Below are 17,904 nucleotides of genomic sequence, written 5' to 3'. Positions count from 1 at the left end.
AGGAGACAAAAGACCTGTATGCAGAAAATTATAAGACACTGATGAAAGAAACTAAAGGTGATACAAACCGATGGAGAGATATACCATGTTCTTGGATTGGAAGAATCAACATTGTGAAAATGACTCTACTACCCAAAGCAATCTACAGATTCAACGCAATCCCTATCAAACTACCACTGGCATTTTTCACAGAACTAGAACAAAAAATTTCACAATTTGTATGGAAACACAAAGGACCCCGAATAGCCAAAACAATGTTGAGAACAAAAAACAGAGCTGGAAGAATCAGGTTACCAGACTTTAGACTATACTACAAAGCTACTGTAATCAAGACAGTAATGGTACTGGCACAGAAACAGAAAGATAGATCAATGGAACAGAATAGAAAGCCCAGAGATAATCCACGCACATATGGTCACCTTATCTTTGATAAAGGAGGCAGGAATGTATAGTGGAGAAAGGACAGCCTCTTTAATAAGTGGTGCTGGGAAAACTGGACAGGTACATGTAAAAGTATGAAATTAGGGCTTCCCTGGTGTCACAGTGGTTGAGCGTCTGCCTGCTGATCCAAGGGACACGGATTTGTGCCCGTGTCTGGGAAGATCCCACAAGCCGTGGAACTGCTGGGTCCATGAGTCATGCCTGCTGAGCCTGCACGTCCGGAGCCTGTGCTCCACAGCGGGAGAGGCCACAACAGTGAGCGGCCGCAGTACCGCAAAAAAAAAAAAAAAAAAAAAAGTATGAAATTAGAACATTCCCTAACACCTTACACAAAAATAAACTCAAAATGGGTTAAAGACCTAAATATAAGGCCAGACACTATCAAACTCTTATAGGAAAACATATGCAGAACACTCTATGACATAAATCACAGCAAGATCCTTTTTGACCCACCTCCTAGAGAAATGGAAATAAAAACAAAAATAAACAAATGTGAACTAATGAAACTTAAAAGCTTTTGCATAGCAAAGGAAACCATAAACAAGACCAAAAGACAACCGTCAGAATGGGAGAAAATATTTGCAAATGAAGCAACTGACCAAGGATTAATCTCCAAAATTTACAAGCAGCTCATGCAGCTCAATAACAAAAAGGCAAGCAACCCAATCCAGAAATGGGCAGAAGACCTAAATAGACATTTCTCCAAAGAAGATATACAGATTGCCAACAAGCACATGAAAGAATGCTCAACATCATTAACCATTAGAGAAATGCAAATCAAAACTACAGTGATATATCTTTTCACACCGGTCAGAATGGCCGTCATCAGAAAATCTAGATACAATAAATGCTGGAGAGGGTGTGGATAAAGGGAACCCTCTTGCACTGTTGATGGGAGTGTAAATTGATACAGGCACTATGGAGAACAGTATGCAGTTTCCTTAAAAAACTAAAAATTGAACTACCATACGACCCAGCAATTCCACTATTGGGCATATACCCTGAGAAAACCATAATTCAAAGAGTCATGTACCAAAATGTTCATTACAGCTCTATTTACAATAGCCAGGACATGGAAGCAACCTAAGTGTCCATCAACAGATGAATGGATAAAGAAGGTGTGGCACATGTTTACAGTGGAATATTATTCAGCCATAAAAAGGAATGAAACTGGTTTATTTGTAGTTACGTGGATGGACCTAGAGACCATCATACAGAGTGAAGTAAGTCAGAAAGAGAAAAACAAATACCGTATGCTAACACATATATATGGAATCTGAGGGAAAAAAAAAAAGGTGATGAGGTACCTAGGGGTAAGATGGAAATAAAGGCACAGAGTTACTAGAGAATGGACTTGAAGATATGGGGAGGGTGAAGGGTAAGCTGTGACAAAGTGTGAGAATGGCATGGACATATATACACTACGAAACATAAAATAGATAGCTAGTGGGAAGCATCTGCATAGCACAGGTAGATCAGCTCGGTGGTTTAGCTAGTGGGGTGGGATAGGGAGGGTGGGAGGGAGGGAGACGCAAGAGGGAAGAGATATGGGAGCATATGTGTATGTATAGCTGATTCACTTTGTTATAAAGCAGAAACTAACACACTGTTGTAAAGCAATTATACTCCAATAAAGATATTAAAAAGAAAAAAGATAGTAAACTTAACTGGGAATCAGAAAAAAAAAAAAAGAAAAGATGGACTCTTCAAGAAATGTGTTGGAATAATTGGTTTTTTTGAAAAATACTTAGACCTTTACTAAATATCATGCAAAAATAAATTGCAGGTGGAATAAAGATCTAATGATAAAATATAATGCTATAAAATGTTAGAAGAGAAAAGAGGAATTTTTGTGTAATCTTGGGATAGGAAAGGCTTTCTTAAGCAAAACACAATCCAGAAGCGATCGAAGAAGAAAAATGAATATATTTTACTACATCAAAGTGATACATTTCTGTTGACTACAGTATACCGTATACAAAGTAAATGGATAAATGAAAAACTGGAAGACCTATTTGCAACATATTAACAAAGGATTAAATAATATCCTTCCATATATTAAACACTTCTATAAATCAGTAGGAAAAGGATGAATGCCCTCTATGAAAATTAAGTATATGAACAAGCATTCCACAAAATAAGAAACATAAATGGCCTAATATATGAAAGATGCTTAACTTCATCAGCAATCAAATAAATGAAAATTTAAATAATCATTTAGATACTGTTTTTTAGCCTTTCCATTTGACAAAGATTTAAAAAAATCATAACACTTCTGCTGGTAAATGGGGTTGGAAAACATATATACTCTTGGTGGGAGTGTAAATTGCTACAGTATAGCACTGACTTTCTAGAGGCAATGTGGCAATATTATCAAAAATTAAAATGTATATAATCTTTAATCCAGATATTTCACATCTAGAAATTTTTCCAAGGAAATACCACAACAGTATATGGTCCCAGTTATTTGTGTAAGGGTGCTAATTACAGCAGGCTTATAATTGCCAGTATAAAAAGGGAAGTATTCCATATGCCCATCAACAAGGGATTTGTTAAACAAGTCATAATGCCCATCAATAGGGGATTTGTTAAACGAATTGTGATGTATCCATATAGAATACTAGCTGTGTGGCTGTTAGAAGCAGATCTACTGGCATATAAACTGATACGGAAACATCTCCGTGACATACTGTTAAGCTTTTAAAAAATCACACCTCAATATGTATCACGTGATTCCATTTGTGTTTTAAAAGGAAAAAAAAGTGTATGTGTGGGCAGTTTATTTTAAATGTTAATTTAAAACATAATTGAGATTGTAGTTGGTAATCTATTCTTTCTTCTCTTTTTTGCAATTCAGTGGTTCATCATGGATTTCTATCCATGTCAGTGCATATAGATCTACATCATCCCTTTGGTAGATGTATATGTATCAACATTCTGTTTGTTTTAAAATGCTATGTGTGTGCATATATAATGAAGATAAAAGAGTAAAAATTCAAGAAGAATATCCGTACAGTTGTTAACAAAGATTACACTGAGAGGAGGAAGAGGACTTTCGTTACTAGTGGATTGACTGATTTTTCTTAAGTATAGATATATACTTAGCAAAAATAATAAAAATATTTCTATTTAAGGAAGAAAAACATAGTTTTTAAAAATTTATGTTTATAGAAAGTGTAAAACTAGAAAGCGCCTCAAAACCTCTTTAAAGTTTGAGAAATCAATAGCTATTAACATTACTTTAACGATAAGAAAAAAAAGGGTGGGAAAAGAATAGAAAGGAGGAATCAGAAAGAGATTTTTTCCAAAGGAAAAGAGATATGAATGAAAATAATAGCAGCTTCAGGAATTCAGTTAGCATCCTAGCCTCTGCTTTAGTGTGTTTGTAGTTCATTGTTTATTTCACGTTTCTACCAAAAACGTATCATTCTCTAGAGAAATACATTAATTATTTTTCTTTGTGATTGGAGAAAGCAACATAAAAATTTAAGCAAAAGCATTAACTTTTTAGCATCTTAAAATCTTTTTCTCAGTCAGCTGTTTGTTATCTCAAACTGTCTTTCCCAAACTCCTGTTAAACAGAGTTTTAAATTCACGTTACAGTGTGAATGCAAACTATACATTTTTAAGACTTTATTAATTTTTTAGAGTACTTTTAGATTCACGACAAAATTAAGGAGAAAGTACAGAGATTTCTGGTACACCCCCTGCACCCACACATGCATAGCCTCCTCCGTTATCAACATCTTCACCAGAGGGATACATTTTTTACAATTATGAGGCTGTGCACTACCTACTGCGCTAATGAGTCTCCTAAATTTTTTACAATTGATGAGCCTACACTGACACATCATTATCACCGAAAGTCCACAGTTTACATTAGGATTCACTCTTGGTGGTGTACTAAATATATATATTTTAGCCTTTTACATGAGGCAAATAATTTTTCATATAAGATATAGAAAATGAGGCTTTGTGTTCTCATGATCTAGAGATTTATATCTTTATTATTGATTCTGACCTGGGTGTTCTTATAAAATACCAGATGTAAATTTTTTAGTATTTGTTATTTTAACTTTTAGAAGTGTATATTATTTGACTCACTTTTTGTTTTAATTAGGTAACTGGGAAAAAGGCATATGCTACAAGCCAGCAGATTTATGAAGCGGTTAAATCATTGTGGACAAAAAACAACAAAAAAGAGTCACTTCCTGAACCTAAAGAAAAAACTAAGGTAGAGTTTAAATGGACCAAAAAGGTAGATTTTGAGTTTTGTTTGGGTGGGTTTTAGCTTGTAATGAGAGTCCTAGACAGAAGTCAAGGATGGATTGAAAAGAGATGAAGGAATATACTACCTTTGCATGCTATAATTTTCTTTATTTTTCTGTGAAAATTCAATGTATTATTACATACCTAGTACAAATAATAGTGCCTAATACATAGTAAATGAAAAAAATAATAATTTTCTTAATTTTGTATATAGTAATATGAAAAAAACTAAAAATGACTGCTTAGAAGAGAAACAGTTTTTCCTAGAGTTAAGTCCTAAGACATATGTTGCTGTTAGGTCTTTGTAAAGTGTGTATGGTATTCTTGGCAACAATATATGAATAGAGTCCTTAATCATAACATCTTCCATTTTAGTCAACAACATAACATAAAGCCCATTTCACTGGAAGCAATATTAATATTAATTATGGACTAAGCAATGAGGTCTAGATTTTTCGTGTTCTGGTTTGATTTTAAGATGAAATTTTGGATATCTATAAAAGTAAATTCCTTTAGGAATTATGCCATTAAATCAATTTTCACAACTAGAATTTTGATGAGTTAAGCAACAAAGAGTTTGTTTTCTTATAAAAATGTGGAAATCACATATTACATGTTATTGCTTCAAGACAGAATTATATTCTTAACAATCAACCAAAAACAGACTGTTTGAACTTATATAGAAGATTATTTCATAGTTCCTTATTGATTAGTTTTAATCATGTTTCCTATGACACCAGTGCTCTCAAACTTGAGAACATTTCATGCTTTGTATTAGGAATAGGGCAGCAAGAACTATTATAGCACATACATTGTAAAGATAGCATTCGTATTAATTTTCAGTCCCTGATACATAGCATTTAAACTCAAGATTGACATAAAATCAATTAGCAAAAGAAAGTCAGTTTGTAACTAAGTTATTTATGGCCTTATTACCAATTGCATTTTGATTTACAGTACTGTATCATTAGCATGCTACAACTTTCCTTATGGCTATTTCTATTTTGAGGAAGGTTTTATAAAATCTTTTTTTTTTACATCTTTATTGGAGTATAATTGCTTTACAATGGTGTGTTAGTTTCTGCTTTATAACAAAGTGAATCAGTTATACATATACATATGTTCCCATATCTCTTCCCTCTTGCGTCTCCCTCCTTCCCACCCTCCCTATCCCACCCCTCCAGGTGGTCACAAAGCACTGAGCTGATCTCCCTGTGCTATGCGGCTGCTTCCCACTAGCTATCTACCTTACGTTTGGTAGTGTATATATGTCCATGCCTCTCTCTCGCTTTGTCACAGCTTACCCTTCCCCCTCCCCATATCCTCAAGTCCATTCTCTAGTAGGTCTTGAGCTATTTGTAGTGAGGTGGATAGACCTAGAGTCTGTCATACAGAGTGAAGTAAGTCAGAAAGAGAAAGACAAATACCGTATGCTAACACATATATATGGAATTTAAGGAAAAAAGTGTCATGAAGAACCTAGGGGTAAGACAGGAATAAAGACACATGCTATAATTTTTTAAGATATTTTATTCTTTTAGTAAAATGATTTACTTATGAAAGAAAAATCCTTTTTGGTAAACAGCTAGGAAGCTCTGATGAAATAGAAATACCTGCAAAAACAACTCACAACCTGAAACATTCAGTGCCTTTGTCAACAGAACTCAGCTCTGAAACAAAGACCAAATCAGAATCCACCTCAGGTTTGTTTGGAATAATTCAATTTTGTTTTCATTCTTTTCTTAAATAATTTTATAGTATTATAATTAGTAGTTTGAACTTATTTATGTGTTTTCCTCATAAATGTTTTGTTTTTCTCATATCTGTAGTCTGTGTATCTTTTTAGGTTATGAGGTACTCAGATATGTGGAACTTTTTCTAATTGCCACATAGCTCATAACATAGTTCTTGGCATATGGGAGTAGAGAATAATAGCACTGGCTGGTTGGGTGAGTGAAGCATTTAATCAATTTATAGATGTGAGATTTTTAATCAGGTGGGGGAAAATGTGTCTTTCTGGATTCTACCAGTTTACAGGCTATGACGAGTCACATCTACATAGAAGAAATATCAGGCTTCCATTTCTTGTGCTATCTACCCCTATCAATCTTCTCTTCTACCATCAGTTTTATTTAGTTTAGATACTAAGAACTTTCAGCATCAAATAGTAAAAATAACACAAGTTATATAATATTAATATTTTTGCTAGTATTAGATACAGGCAATTAATACTTTGTGGGACCAAATAGTGACAATTATACTTCCTAGGTAAATACTACCATGGTTTTACTGTGATCAAAAAGAAAGTAACAGAGTGTTTAGTACCATTTCAGTAGTGTATTCACATAAACTCACCAGTCACTGGTTTATGTAGGTTTATCTATACCAAGTAAATGGTACTATGCATTAAGTTGTCTTATTACAAATAGGACCAACTCAGAGGCAGAGAATTAGGGAATAATGAAAATATCTCCCCTTTACTGAGCAACTACTGTGGTGCAAAGAACTGTTAGTATGTTATGTTATTCAATCCTCTCCCAAAAAGCAAAACAAAAAAACTCTGGTATATATGTAATTATAATTGTTTTATGATAAAGAGACTGAGACTCAGGGAGCTTAAGTAACTTGCCCAAAATTATAGTTTATGAATAGAGTTGTGTTTATAGTCCAGATATTACTGACACCAAAGTTCCAGCACTTTCCATTGCATATAGATTATCTAATTTAAAGCCAGAGTTTAGTCTCTAATTTCAGCCTCCTCCTCTCTTACTTAATCTTTATAAAAGCTGTCACTGAGTAAACCTGATTTGAGTTTTACTATTTCCTGTCACGTCTCCTTTCTAATCAAGATAAGTTATACAGTGTTTAGACTCTCTCTGAGTAATCCCCAGTTGATCGTATTCCCACAGGCATATAATATATCTGGTCATTTCTCTAAATGCCTGTCAACTCCAGAGATCTTTGTGGAGATGTTGCAGCTTCACAATGGGACCAAACCATCCCCAGCCAATGTCTTTTCTTCACATATCTGGATTCTGGAACATTTTGCCTGCCTGTCATGGGTAATGTGGTAAATGAAAAGCATTCTAAGGAGACATGTAGAAGAGAGAAATACCCAGTACTATTCATCCTTATATAGTATTCAGATTTGATTATACTTGAGACCCTTGAGACTATTTCCACATTTCATATGCAATCCCAAAGGTCCAAGACACAGAAAACAGTAGTGATTATGAGTACAGGTTTTAGAATAGAACCTGGATCTGAATCCTAAATCCAACATTTACTAGTTTTATTGCCTGGGGCAAGTTATCTAATACCTCAAGCCTTGGTCTCCTCATCTGTAAAAGGAGGACAATAATAGTGTTTTTCTGACATGCTTGTTGTGAGGATTAAATGAGATATTGCATGTAAAGCAAAAAGTACAATGTCAAGCACATACTAAGTTCTCAGTGTTAGAAGATATCATTATCATTGGCCTAGAGTAATTAGCCATTTTGCCGATAAACAAATTTATTGTCATTGAGCACACTTTGGGAGCACATTACTTAGCTAGGGAACCTAGCCATGGCCACCACTTCTCACCATACAGAATAGATTGGGTGTACTGTCCAACTATATATCATGGCTCTGAATATGAGTTTGGTTGTTCTCTATCATCCATATACATTTATGCCAATAACTTATTTTGGGAATCACAAATTTGGAAATTTGGTGACATGGACCTCTTCAAAATCTGATGAAAGCAGAATGAAATCTCTCACAGTCTCACAAGATTAATGTCCCTCTCAGAGGTTGGCAAACTATGGACCCTGTGCCAAATCTGGCTCACGGACTATTTTTGTACATTTCACAAATGGTTCCTATGTGATTAAAATAGTTTAAAAATAAAAATAAAAATATTTCATGACAAGTTAAAATTGTATGAAATTCAAATTCCAGTGTCCATAAATAAATAAAGTCTTATTGGAACACAGCCACACTCATTGTGTATTGTCTTGTCTGTGGCTGCTTTCACCCTAAAATGGCAGAGTTGAGTGGTTGTGATGGAGACCTTATGGTTTACAAAGTTGAAAATGTTTACTTTGGCCCTGTGCAAAGTTTGCTGATTTCTGTATTAGAGGGATGATGTGTGCCATATATACATGACTCATCTTCCCCTTTTGATATTTCCCAGATTATTTTATAAGTCATAACACTAAATAGTCAAACTCAGAACCCTGAAGGGCAAAACCAAATTTCCTACAGTCTTTTAGTGTGAGGGAGACAGAAACTCAGGCTGTCAATCAGAAGCTAGAGAGTATCATACCTGAGGAGGAGGGAGGAACCAGAGGTTGACTGACTCTTACTATAACTGCAGCTCAGCTCAGTGCCTGATTGGAGTGAGATGATAAGTACTTCACCCTTCCTAAAAGAGGAAAAGGGTCCCCCCTCTGGCCGATGATATCATCTGGAGCTTCTTCAGTTCTTTTTTACACGGTGTCCACCATACAAATAAAATACTAATCATGCAAAGAGGCAGGAAGATGTGACTAACAAAAGAGAAAAAAAATAACAGCAGACCCACAGGTGATCTAAATACTGAAGTTAGCAGAAAAGCACTTTAACTATTACTAATATGTCAAATGGAAAACATGATGAACAAAATGGATAAAAAGATGGAGAATTTCACAGAAAGTTGAAATCTATTAAAAAATCAAGTGGATATTCTAGATGTGAAAAATACAGTACATGAAATTATGAACTCATTGGATAGGTTTAATAGCAGATCATGTATAAAAAGAGGACAGAAATAATGAACTCAAATACAGAACAATAAAAAAATAGCCAAACTGAAGTACAGAGAGAAAAAAGATTGGAAAGAATAGAACAGCATGTGAAACTACTTTGCAATGACTAATATCTTTTAGTGTTTCAGTTACTGAAAAGCTGAATACTGAATATCATCCCAATTTTATACAAAAGAAACAAAAATAGAATCTCTAACATTCGTAACTTCACTCAGCAATTTATTAGTGATCTGTCCTATTTTTTTTGTACCTAACTTGCTTAAAATATAAATGAGATAAGACGTGAACTAAATTATCAGTGAACAGATAACACCTAATGGCTATTTGAGATAATAATTCATTGCTGTTTTATAACTTTAAATATCTTTATTCCTTTCCTGTTTGATTAACACCAGCTTTTTTTAAAGTCTACTAAAAAAAAACTAAGCATAAATTGTTTTTCATTAGAGATTTAAATATGATAAAGTACAAAGAAAATCATTACAATGATTAGGGGATTGAGATTCAAGAAGAGTTTTTATGATTGGTAATTCTTTGGGAGGACAGAGATCCCTGGATCAAAAGGGATGAAGAAATTTCTAAGAGGAAAGATATAATCCTTAATTACTCAGAAAAGCATGAGATGACCCTTTAAAAAAAAAAGACAGAAATCAAATGACCTAGGTTGAATGGTTCTAAACCAGAGGGATCCACATCACAATTTCTTGAGTTTTTTTTTTTTTCTAAAATTCACTCTAACAAGAATTATAAATCAGAATCTCCAGAGGTGAGGCCTCCAAGCAGGTGGATTGTAGGAAAAGCTCCTCAGGGAATTCTCTATGCATATTCCTCTAGTTAATAATATCTGACATAAGCTATGGATAAACTAAAAATTTGAAGCCTTTCAACAAATTTTGAGAGGTGTAGCTCTAAAGGCAAAGGAGCCTTTCAAATTTAGGTGATCGGACCCTTTGACCATATTTTGGACAAGAATATAAATTAAGGTAGTGAGTAGAAGTGTTAGAGAACTTAGTCAATTGGTTGAAATTGTTAAGAAAATTAGACACATTCAGACTTACATAAAATAACTATTTGTCAATGCTTACTATAGTATGTCTGTTTGATTAAAAAAAAACATTGATTAAACTATTTCGTAGTATACTTTTCACTTGTACTGAGCAAAGGCTTCCACCAGGTGGCAGTAAAGATACATTTGGGAAAGAAGCAGACAGAACCACTAAGCTTAACCTTTTCTGTGTGCTACAGACCCCTTCTCAGAATGTTCTAAATGCATAAACTAAAATGCATAGTAATGTATGAGTTTCCTTAATTGTGTTAATCAACAGTATCTAACAACATATCTGATTAAGGCTATAATTTTGAAGTAGTAGTAAGTGTAAATATTTCAAGATATCTGCAGCTGCAGCATGATTCTCTGTGATTTCTATTAGTGACAAAGTCTAAGGTACCATGAATAGTATTGTGGTTTGTTGCCTGCATTCATTATCGAAGAAAACGTTCATCTTCAGTCAAAGGTTAATGAAAATAAAGACAGATTTTCCCCTTCAACTTCATAGATCACATGAATTCTATCCACAGACCTCCCTCCCCCAAAGGGATCCCAGTTTAAAAATCTGTCTGTGGAGAACTGTATTAATGTCATAGATAGTGATTATTTAAGATCTGGCTGTTTTTAAAATATACTTAGTGGTGAAATTACATATAGGTCTATCCCAGTTCATAAAGCAGAAACTGTTTATGAAAAGGTAGGTGTAAAATAAATAACTGTATGTAAATTTTTCCCCTTCAGTTTCATCATAAAACTGGAAATTAATTTCCTCTATGGAAAAAAGGTGTGTCTTCCAAATGTAAAAAAGAAATCGTTTCAAAATGAATCAGAGTTTGAAAAACATTTAAAATAAAGACAAGTTTGTGAAAAACATATTTTTAGTCTTATGTCACAAAGTAAGTATAAAAATTGTTCTTACCTACTTACCATGCATAGGGTATTGTATGTACCACTTTGTGTGCATTATGTTGAATACTAAAAATAAATAATTAACATTGTTACTGCTCTAAGCCCCATTTTACAGAAGAGCCAGGGTTGTGTTTATTTCAGATTTTTCTTGTTTCTTGAGGTAGGATTGTATTGTTATAATCTTCTGTCTTAGAACTGCTTTTGCTGCATCCCGTAGGTTTTGGGTCATCATGTTTTCATTGTCATTTATTTCTAGGTAATTTTTTATTTCCTCTTTGATTTCTTCAGTGATCTCTTGGTTGTTTAGTAGCATATTGTTTACCCTCCATTTGTATTTTTTACAGTATTTTTTCCTGTAATTGATATCTAGTCTTATAACGTTGTGGTCAGAAAAGATGCTTGATACAATTTCAATTTTCTTAAATTTACCAAGGCTTGATTTGTGACCAAGGATGTAATCTATCCTGGAGAATGTTCCATGTGCACTTGAGAAGAAAGTATATTCTGTTGTTTTTGGATGGAATGTCCTATAAATATCAATTAAGTCCATCTGGTCTGTTGTGTCATTTAAAGCTTGTGTTTCCTTTATTTTGGGTTTGGATGATGTCTGTCCATTGGTGTAAGTCGGACGTTAAAGTTGCCTACTATTATTGTGTTACTGTTGATTTCCCATTTTATGGTTGTTAGCATTTGCCTTATGTATTGAGGTGCTCCTATGTTGGGTGCATAGATATTTCCAATTGTTATATCTTCTTTTTGGATTGATCCCTTGATCATTATGTAGTGTACTTCTTTGTCTCTTGTAATAGTCTTTATTTTAAAGTCTATTTTGTCTGATATGAGAATTGCTACCCAGCTTTCTTTTGATTTCCCTTTGTATGGAATATCTTTTTCCATTCCCTCACTTTCAGTCGGTGTATGCCCCTAAGTCTGAAGTGGGTCTCTTGTAGACAGCATATATATGGGTCTTGTTTTTGTATCGATTCAGCCAGTCTGTGTCTTTTGGGTGGAGCATTTAATCGATTTACATTTAAGGTAATTATTGATATGTATGTTCCTATTCCCATTTTCTTAATTGTTTTGGGTTTGTTATTGTAGGTCTTTTCCTTCTCTTGTGTTTCCAGCCTAGAGAAGTTCCTTTAGCATTTGTTGTAAAGCTGGTTTGGTGGTGCTGAATTCTCTTTTGATTTCTCTGTCAAACCTGAATGAGATCCTTGCTGGATAGAGTAATCTTGGTTGTCGGTTTTTCCCTTTCATCACTTTAAATATGTCCCACCACTCCCTTCTGGCCTGTAGAGTTTCTGCTGAAAGATCAGCTTTTAACCTTCTGGGGATTCCCTTGTATGTTATTTGTTGCTTTTCCATTCCTGCTTTTAATATTTTTTCTTTGTGTTTAATTTTTGCTAGTTTGATTAATATGTGTCTTGGTGTGTTTCTCCTTGGGTTTATCCTGTATGGGACTCTCTGTGCTCCCTGGACTTGATTGACTATTTCCCTTCCCATGTTGGGGAAACTTTCAACTATAATCTCTTCAGATATTTTCTCAGACCTTTTCTTTTTTTCTTCTTCTTCCGGGACACCTATAATTCGAATGTTGGTGTGCTTAATGTTGTCCCAGAGGTCTCTGAGACTGGCCTCCATTATTTTCATTCTTTTTTCTTTATTCTGCTCCTCAGCAGTTATTTCCACCATTCTATCTTCCAACTCACTTATCCGTTCTTCTGCCTCAGTTATTCTGCTATTGATTCCTTCTAGAGTATTTTTAATTACAGTTATTGTGTTGTTCATCACTGTTTGTTTGCTGTTTAGTTCTTCTAGGTCCTTGTTAAACATTCTTGTCTTTATTCTATTTCCAAGATTTTGGATCATCTTTACTATCATTACTCTGAATTCTTTTTCAGGTAGTTTGCCTATTTCCTCTTCATTTATTTGGTCTTGTGGGTTTTTATCTTGCTCTTTTGCCTGTAAGATATTTCTCTGTCTTCTCATTTTGTCTAATTTACAGTATTTGAGGTCTCCTTTCACTAGGCTGCAGGATTGTAGTTCCTCTTGCTTCTGTTCTCGGCCACTGGTGGTGGGGTTGGTCCAGTGTCTTGTGTAGGCTTCCTGATGGGAGGGACTGGTGCCTGCATTCTGGTGGTGGAGCTGGGTCTTTTCCCTCTGATGAGCAGGGCCGTGTCAGATGGTGTGTTTTGGGGTGTCTGTGAGCTTAGTATGACTTTAGGTTTTCTGTGTGCTGACAGGTGGGTTTGTGTTCCTATCTTGTTTGTTGTTTGGTGTGAGGCATCCAGCACTGGGAGCTGCTGGCAGTTGGGTGGAGCTGGGTCTTAGATTCAGATAGAGGCCTCCATGAGAGCGCTAGGTGATTAATCTTCCCTGGGGCTGGGAATTCTTTAGTGGTCCAGCATCCTCGACTTGGTGCTCCCACTCCAGAGCCTCAGGCCTGACTTCTGGTCGAGGGACCAAGACCCCACAAGTCGCTTGTCCCAGCGATAAAGGGGATTAAAAAAAAAAAAAAACACTAACAAAACCCCAGACAAATGGTAAAGAGTAAAATCAAACAAACAGAAACAAGGAAACACACACAAACACACACACACAAAACAGAAAACAGAACCAGATAAATCAAATAGCAAGAGACCAGACAAACCAAAGAACCCAAGAACAAAATCAAAGAATTAAGAAGAAAGCTGACAAAAACTCAAAACCAAAAAACAAAACCAAAGCAGAGTGCCAACTGAAAGATAAAGCAAAGAAACAAAACAAGACAGAACAACAGAAAAGCAATGTAGAAACAAATATAAAAAAATAAAATAGAAAATATATTAAAGAAAAAAAAGGAACAAACAAAACCAGAGCCAAATACAACAAAAAGCAAGAGAACAGCCAGACAAATAGAAGAACTCAAAAATGAAATCAAACAATTAGGATTAAAACTAACAAAAACACATAACCTAAAAACAAAACCAGAGCATGTGCCATGCCAGCCAACTGAAGAATAAAGCAAGGAAACAGAACAAACCTATAAAAGTGATTTTTAAAAAATAATAATAATAAAATAAAAAGGGAAAAAAACAGGACAACAGAAAAGCAAAGTAGAAATAGAAATATATTAAAAAAGAAAAACACATTAAAGAAAAAGAGGAAAAGGGAAAAGAACACAACAGAAAAGCAAAGTATAAATAGAAATATATTAAAAAATAGAAATACGTTATAAAACACAGAGATCCCAAAAGACTAAAAAAAAGAAACAACAACAAACAAAAACAGAAAAAGAAACCAAAAAATAATCTAGAACAAACAACAGAAGGAATCAAAACATAATAAAATTAATAGTAATAATTATGTTTCCCTGGGGTCTCCACGGTAATTGTCCTTGCACACGCTGTGAACCACAGCCCAAGAGGCTCTCCTCTGCCTCTGGGCTGGTCTCCGGACCTGCTGTGGGCCCTGTGGGTACCACTCTGACTCTGATCTGGCCCACTACCTGTGTGCACTTGCCCCCAAATTCCACAGCTGCCAGAGCTAGACCATTTTCATTTGTGGGAACACTGTCTACTCAGATATTCCATAGATGCAGGGTCTACCTAGCTGATTGCAGGGATTTAATCTGCAGCTTGTGCAGCTAATGGAAAGATTTTCAGTCTTCTTCCTTAGTCCCCCCCATCCCTGAGTTTCAGCTTTGGTTTTATCCCCATCTCTACGTGTGGTCCACCCACAGGTGTCTGGTCCTGAGGCTGCCTTGGAGCTCTTGGGTCAGCCCCGGGAGGACCAGGCACAGAGGTGGTATGACTGCTTGGATTGCAGGAGCCCTGGTGGCACCAAATGTGCAGAGAAGCCAGCAGCTACAGGCAAAAGAGATATGGCCCTAGTGAGGGCCTTTTCTGGCACCCAGCGTAATATGTATGAGGGCCAGCCCTGGCCGGGGTTTTTCTGGCACCCGGCAGCAGGTGTGTGAGGGCCAGCCCTGAGAGGGCTTTTATTTTTATTACCCCGCAGCCAGTGCGTGAGGGCCAGCTCTAAGGGGGCTTTTTTTATTGCTCAGCAGCCAGTGCACAGGAGCCGTCCCTGAGCAGGCTTCTTTTATTGTCGTTGTCAGGCGCTGGCATGTGGGAAGAGGCTCAATAGTGGCTCCTCCACTTACGTGTGACTCAGCAATAGTGCCCTGCTTCCATGGTAGTCTGGTCTTCCTCCATAGGCATTCACTGCTGTGGATTTTCTCCCTCCTGTCTCCTCAGTCCGTCGCACAGCCAACAGCAGTTCTCGCTCTGGGCCTGTTCTCCAATCCCCACGCACCAACTCCCAGCCCCCTTGCACACCTGTGAACACATGTCCCAGTCTGGGGTACGTAGGGCTGTGGTATGGACCATCTGTATTTCTTACTCTGTCCTGTTTGCCACAGATCGGCTGTGTCACCCTCTTCCGACAGCCTCAAATGCTTCCCTTCTGTCCAAATTGATTTCCCCGTCAGAGAGGGGGTTTCCTCAAATTCAGGAATCTCTCTGCTTCAGCTCCCCAACCCCAGGGTGCTCTTCCCATCCCGCCTCCTCTCTTCTTTTTTCTGTCCTACCCAGTTATGAAGGGATCTGTATAGTCCTTTCGTCCAAGGTCTTCTGCTAGTTTTCAGCTGGTGTTCCATGAGAATTGTTGCATCTATAGATGTAGTCCTGCTGCACCCATGGAGAGAGATGAACTCCATATCCATCTACTCCACCACCATCTTGACTCTCCTCTCCTAATGTTCTTAACCTCAAAAAGTTGCAGTATCCAAAGGGCTCATTTCTTGGACCTCTTTTCTGATGTTCTGGAAGACTTCATATGGTCTCATAGTTTTAAATGCCATATATAGGCTAGGAGCATAAAATTTATAAACCAGCACAGGCTACTCCTGTGCTGAACTCTAGATTCACATTTCTAACTGCTTACTCAATATTTGTATTCAGATGTCTAGTTAGCAATTCAAATATAGCACATCCAAAACTTAACACTTCGTTTGCCTTCTCCCAAACATGGTTCTACACTTTCCCCTATCTCAGTAAATGTCAACTCCACTCTTCTAGTTTCTCAAGTTAAAGAGTCTCACTCACACAACATATTGAGTCCATTTAGGAAATCTTGTCCATTCTACCTTAAGAAGTTATCCAGAATCCAGTACCTTTTCACCACCTCCACTGCTACTGCCCTAATAAAAGCCATCAGCATCTCCCTCCTGGGGTACTGCAATAGCTTCGTAACTGCTCTCCCTACTTCCATGCTTGTTTCCCTATACTCTCTTCTCCCCATAGCCAAGAGTAATCTTTTAAAAAACATAACATCATGTCACTCCTCTGCTCAAAACTGTCCAGAGACTTCTCATCTCTTAGAATAAGGAGAAAAACTTTGCCATGGCCCTATGTGGCCTGACCTTCCATTGTTTTCTGATCATACCTCCTACCACTCTCATTGTACCCACCATCAGCATATCTTGCCAACTCTGTTCTAGCCATACTGGCCATTTTATGGCTTCTCAGACATGCCTAAGTTCTATTACACTTGCTGCCTGCTCTTCCTGTAAGGCATTTCCCTCAGATATCTACAGGGCTCACACCTTCACCTCCTTCAGTTCTTTGCTCAAATATAGAAGGCTTTCCCTGGCCACCCTATTTAAAACTGCAAACCACCCAAGCACTCCATATGCCCCTCCTTCCTGATTTATTTAATATTTTTTTTGCGTAGCACTTACCACCTTCTGGTATGTCATTTAGTTTATTGTCTCTCTCACCCAACTTGAATGTTAGGTCCATGTTGGCAGACATTTTTATCTGTTTTGTTCGCTGATGTGTGCCCCATATCAACAGGAAATTTGTTAAATGAATGACTAATATTTTTCATTTTAATACTTTATCAGGTGCTACACAGTTTATGGCTGACCCCAAGCTCATGGATCACGGGCAGTCCCATCCAGAAGATGTAGATATGTACAGCACTAGAAGCTGAAATAGTCTGCATAGAGAACTACAAGATGTGTGAAGTTGCGAATAACAGTGAAAAAAATCATGTAATGGGTAACTGTGATGCATGGAGTATAATTTAAACCAAGTTTTTCCCTTACATCTTCTAATGTACAGTTAGACAAATCACATAAGTGATTAAAACTCAAATTGAATACAATCCGAACAATACTAAATGATCGATGAGGAGGCAGAGGTAAAAGTATTAGGATGCATTTGGTGATTTTTAAGGGTATTTATAAAAAAATAAAAGTAAATATATGAACACTGATGAGACTAAAATCTGAAAAAAATATGTATGTGTGTATATAATTATGTATATATATGCACATATATATTTGTTTAACTTTTATGAATTAATGTCAGCCAAATTAGAATTGTGTGTGGATGGATGTGTTCCCTCCCCCTCTGTTTTTCATTTCCCAGAGCTGGAATAAAATATCCATATTTTATGACA

At 36.2% G+C, this 17,904-nt stretch overlaps 1 protein-coding gene across 4 annotated transcripts in view; it reads left to right on the top strand.

Annotated features, from left to right (window-relative positions):
• APOOL (apolipoprotein O like) overlaps window positions 1-17,904 on the top strand; it is a 116,646-nt gene extending 98,742 nt beyond the window's left edge. For 3 of the 4 annotated variants that reach the window (XM_033849415.2, XM_033849414.2, XM_033849416.2), the window contains 3 exons: window positions 4,562-4,699; window positions 6,296-6,413; window positions 17,345-17,904. In XM_033849415.2, the coding sequence (XP_033705306.1) occupies window positions 4,562-4,699; window positions 6,296-6,413; window positions 17,345-17,433 (345 nt within the window). In that variant the 3' untranslated portion in view covers window positions 17,434-17,904. The remainder of the gene's footprint in view (window positions 1-4,561; window positions 4,700-6,295; window positions 6,414-17,344) is intronic. The other variant, XM_073799431.1, reaches the window with a different exon arrangement.

The sequence above is a fragment of the Tursiops truncatus genome, chromosome X, assembly GCF_011762595.2.
Source record: "Tursiops truncatus isolate mTurTru1 chromosome X, mTurTru1.mat.Y, whole genome shotgun sequence".
In the NCBI taxonomy this organism is placed as follows: domain Eukaryota; kingdom Metazoa; phylum Chordata; class Mammalia; order Artiodactyla; family Delphinidae; genus Tursiops; species Tursiops truncatus.
This window is presented reverse-complemented; position numbering and strand designations above follow the sequence as displayed.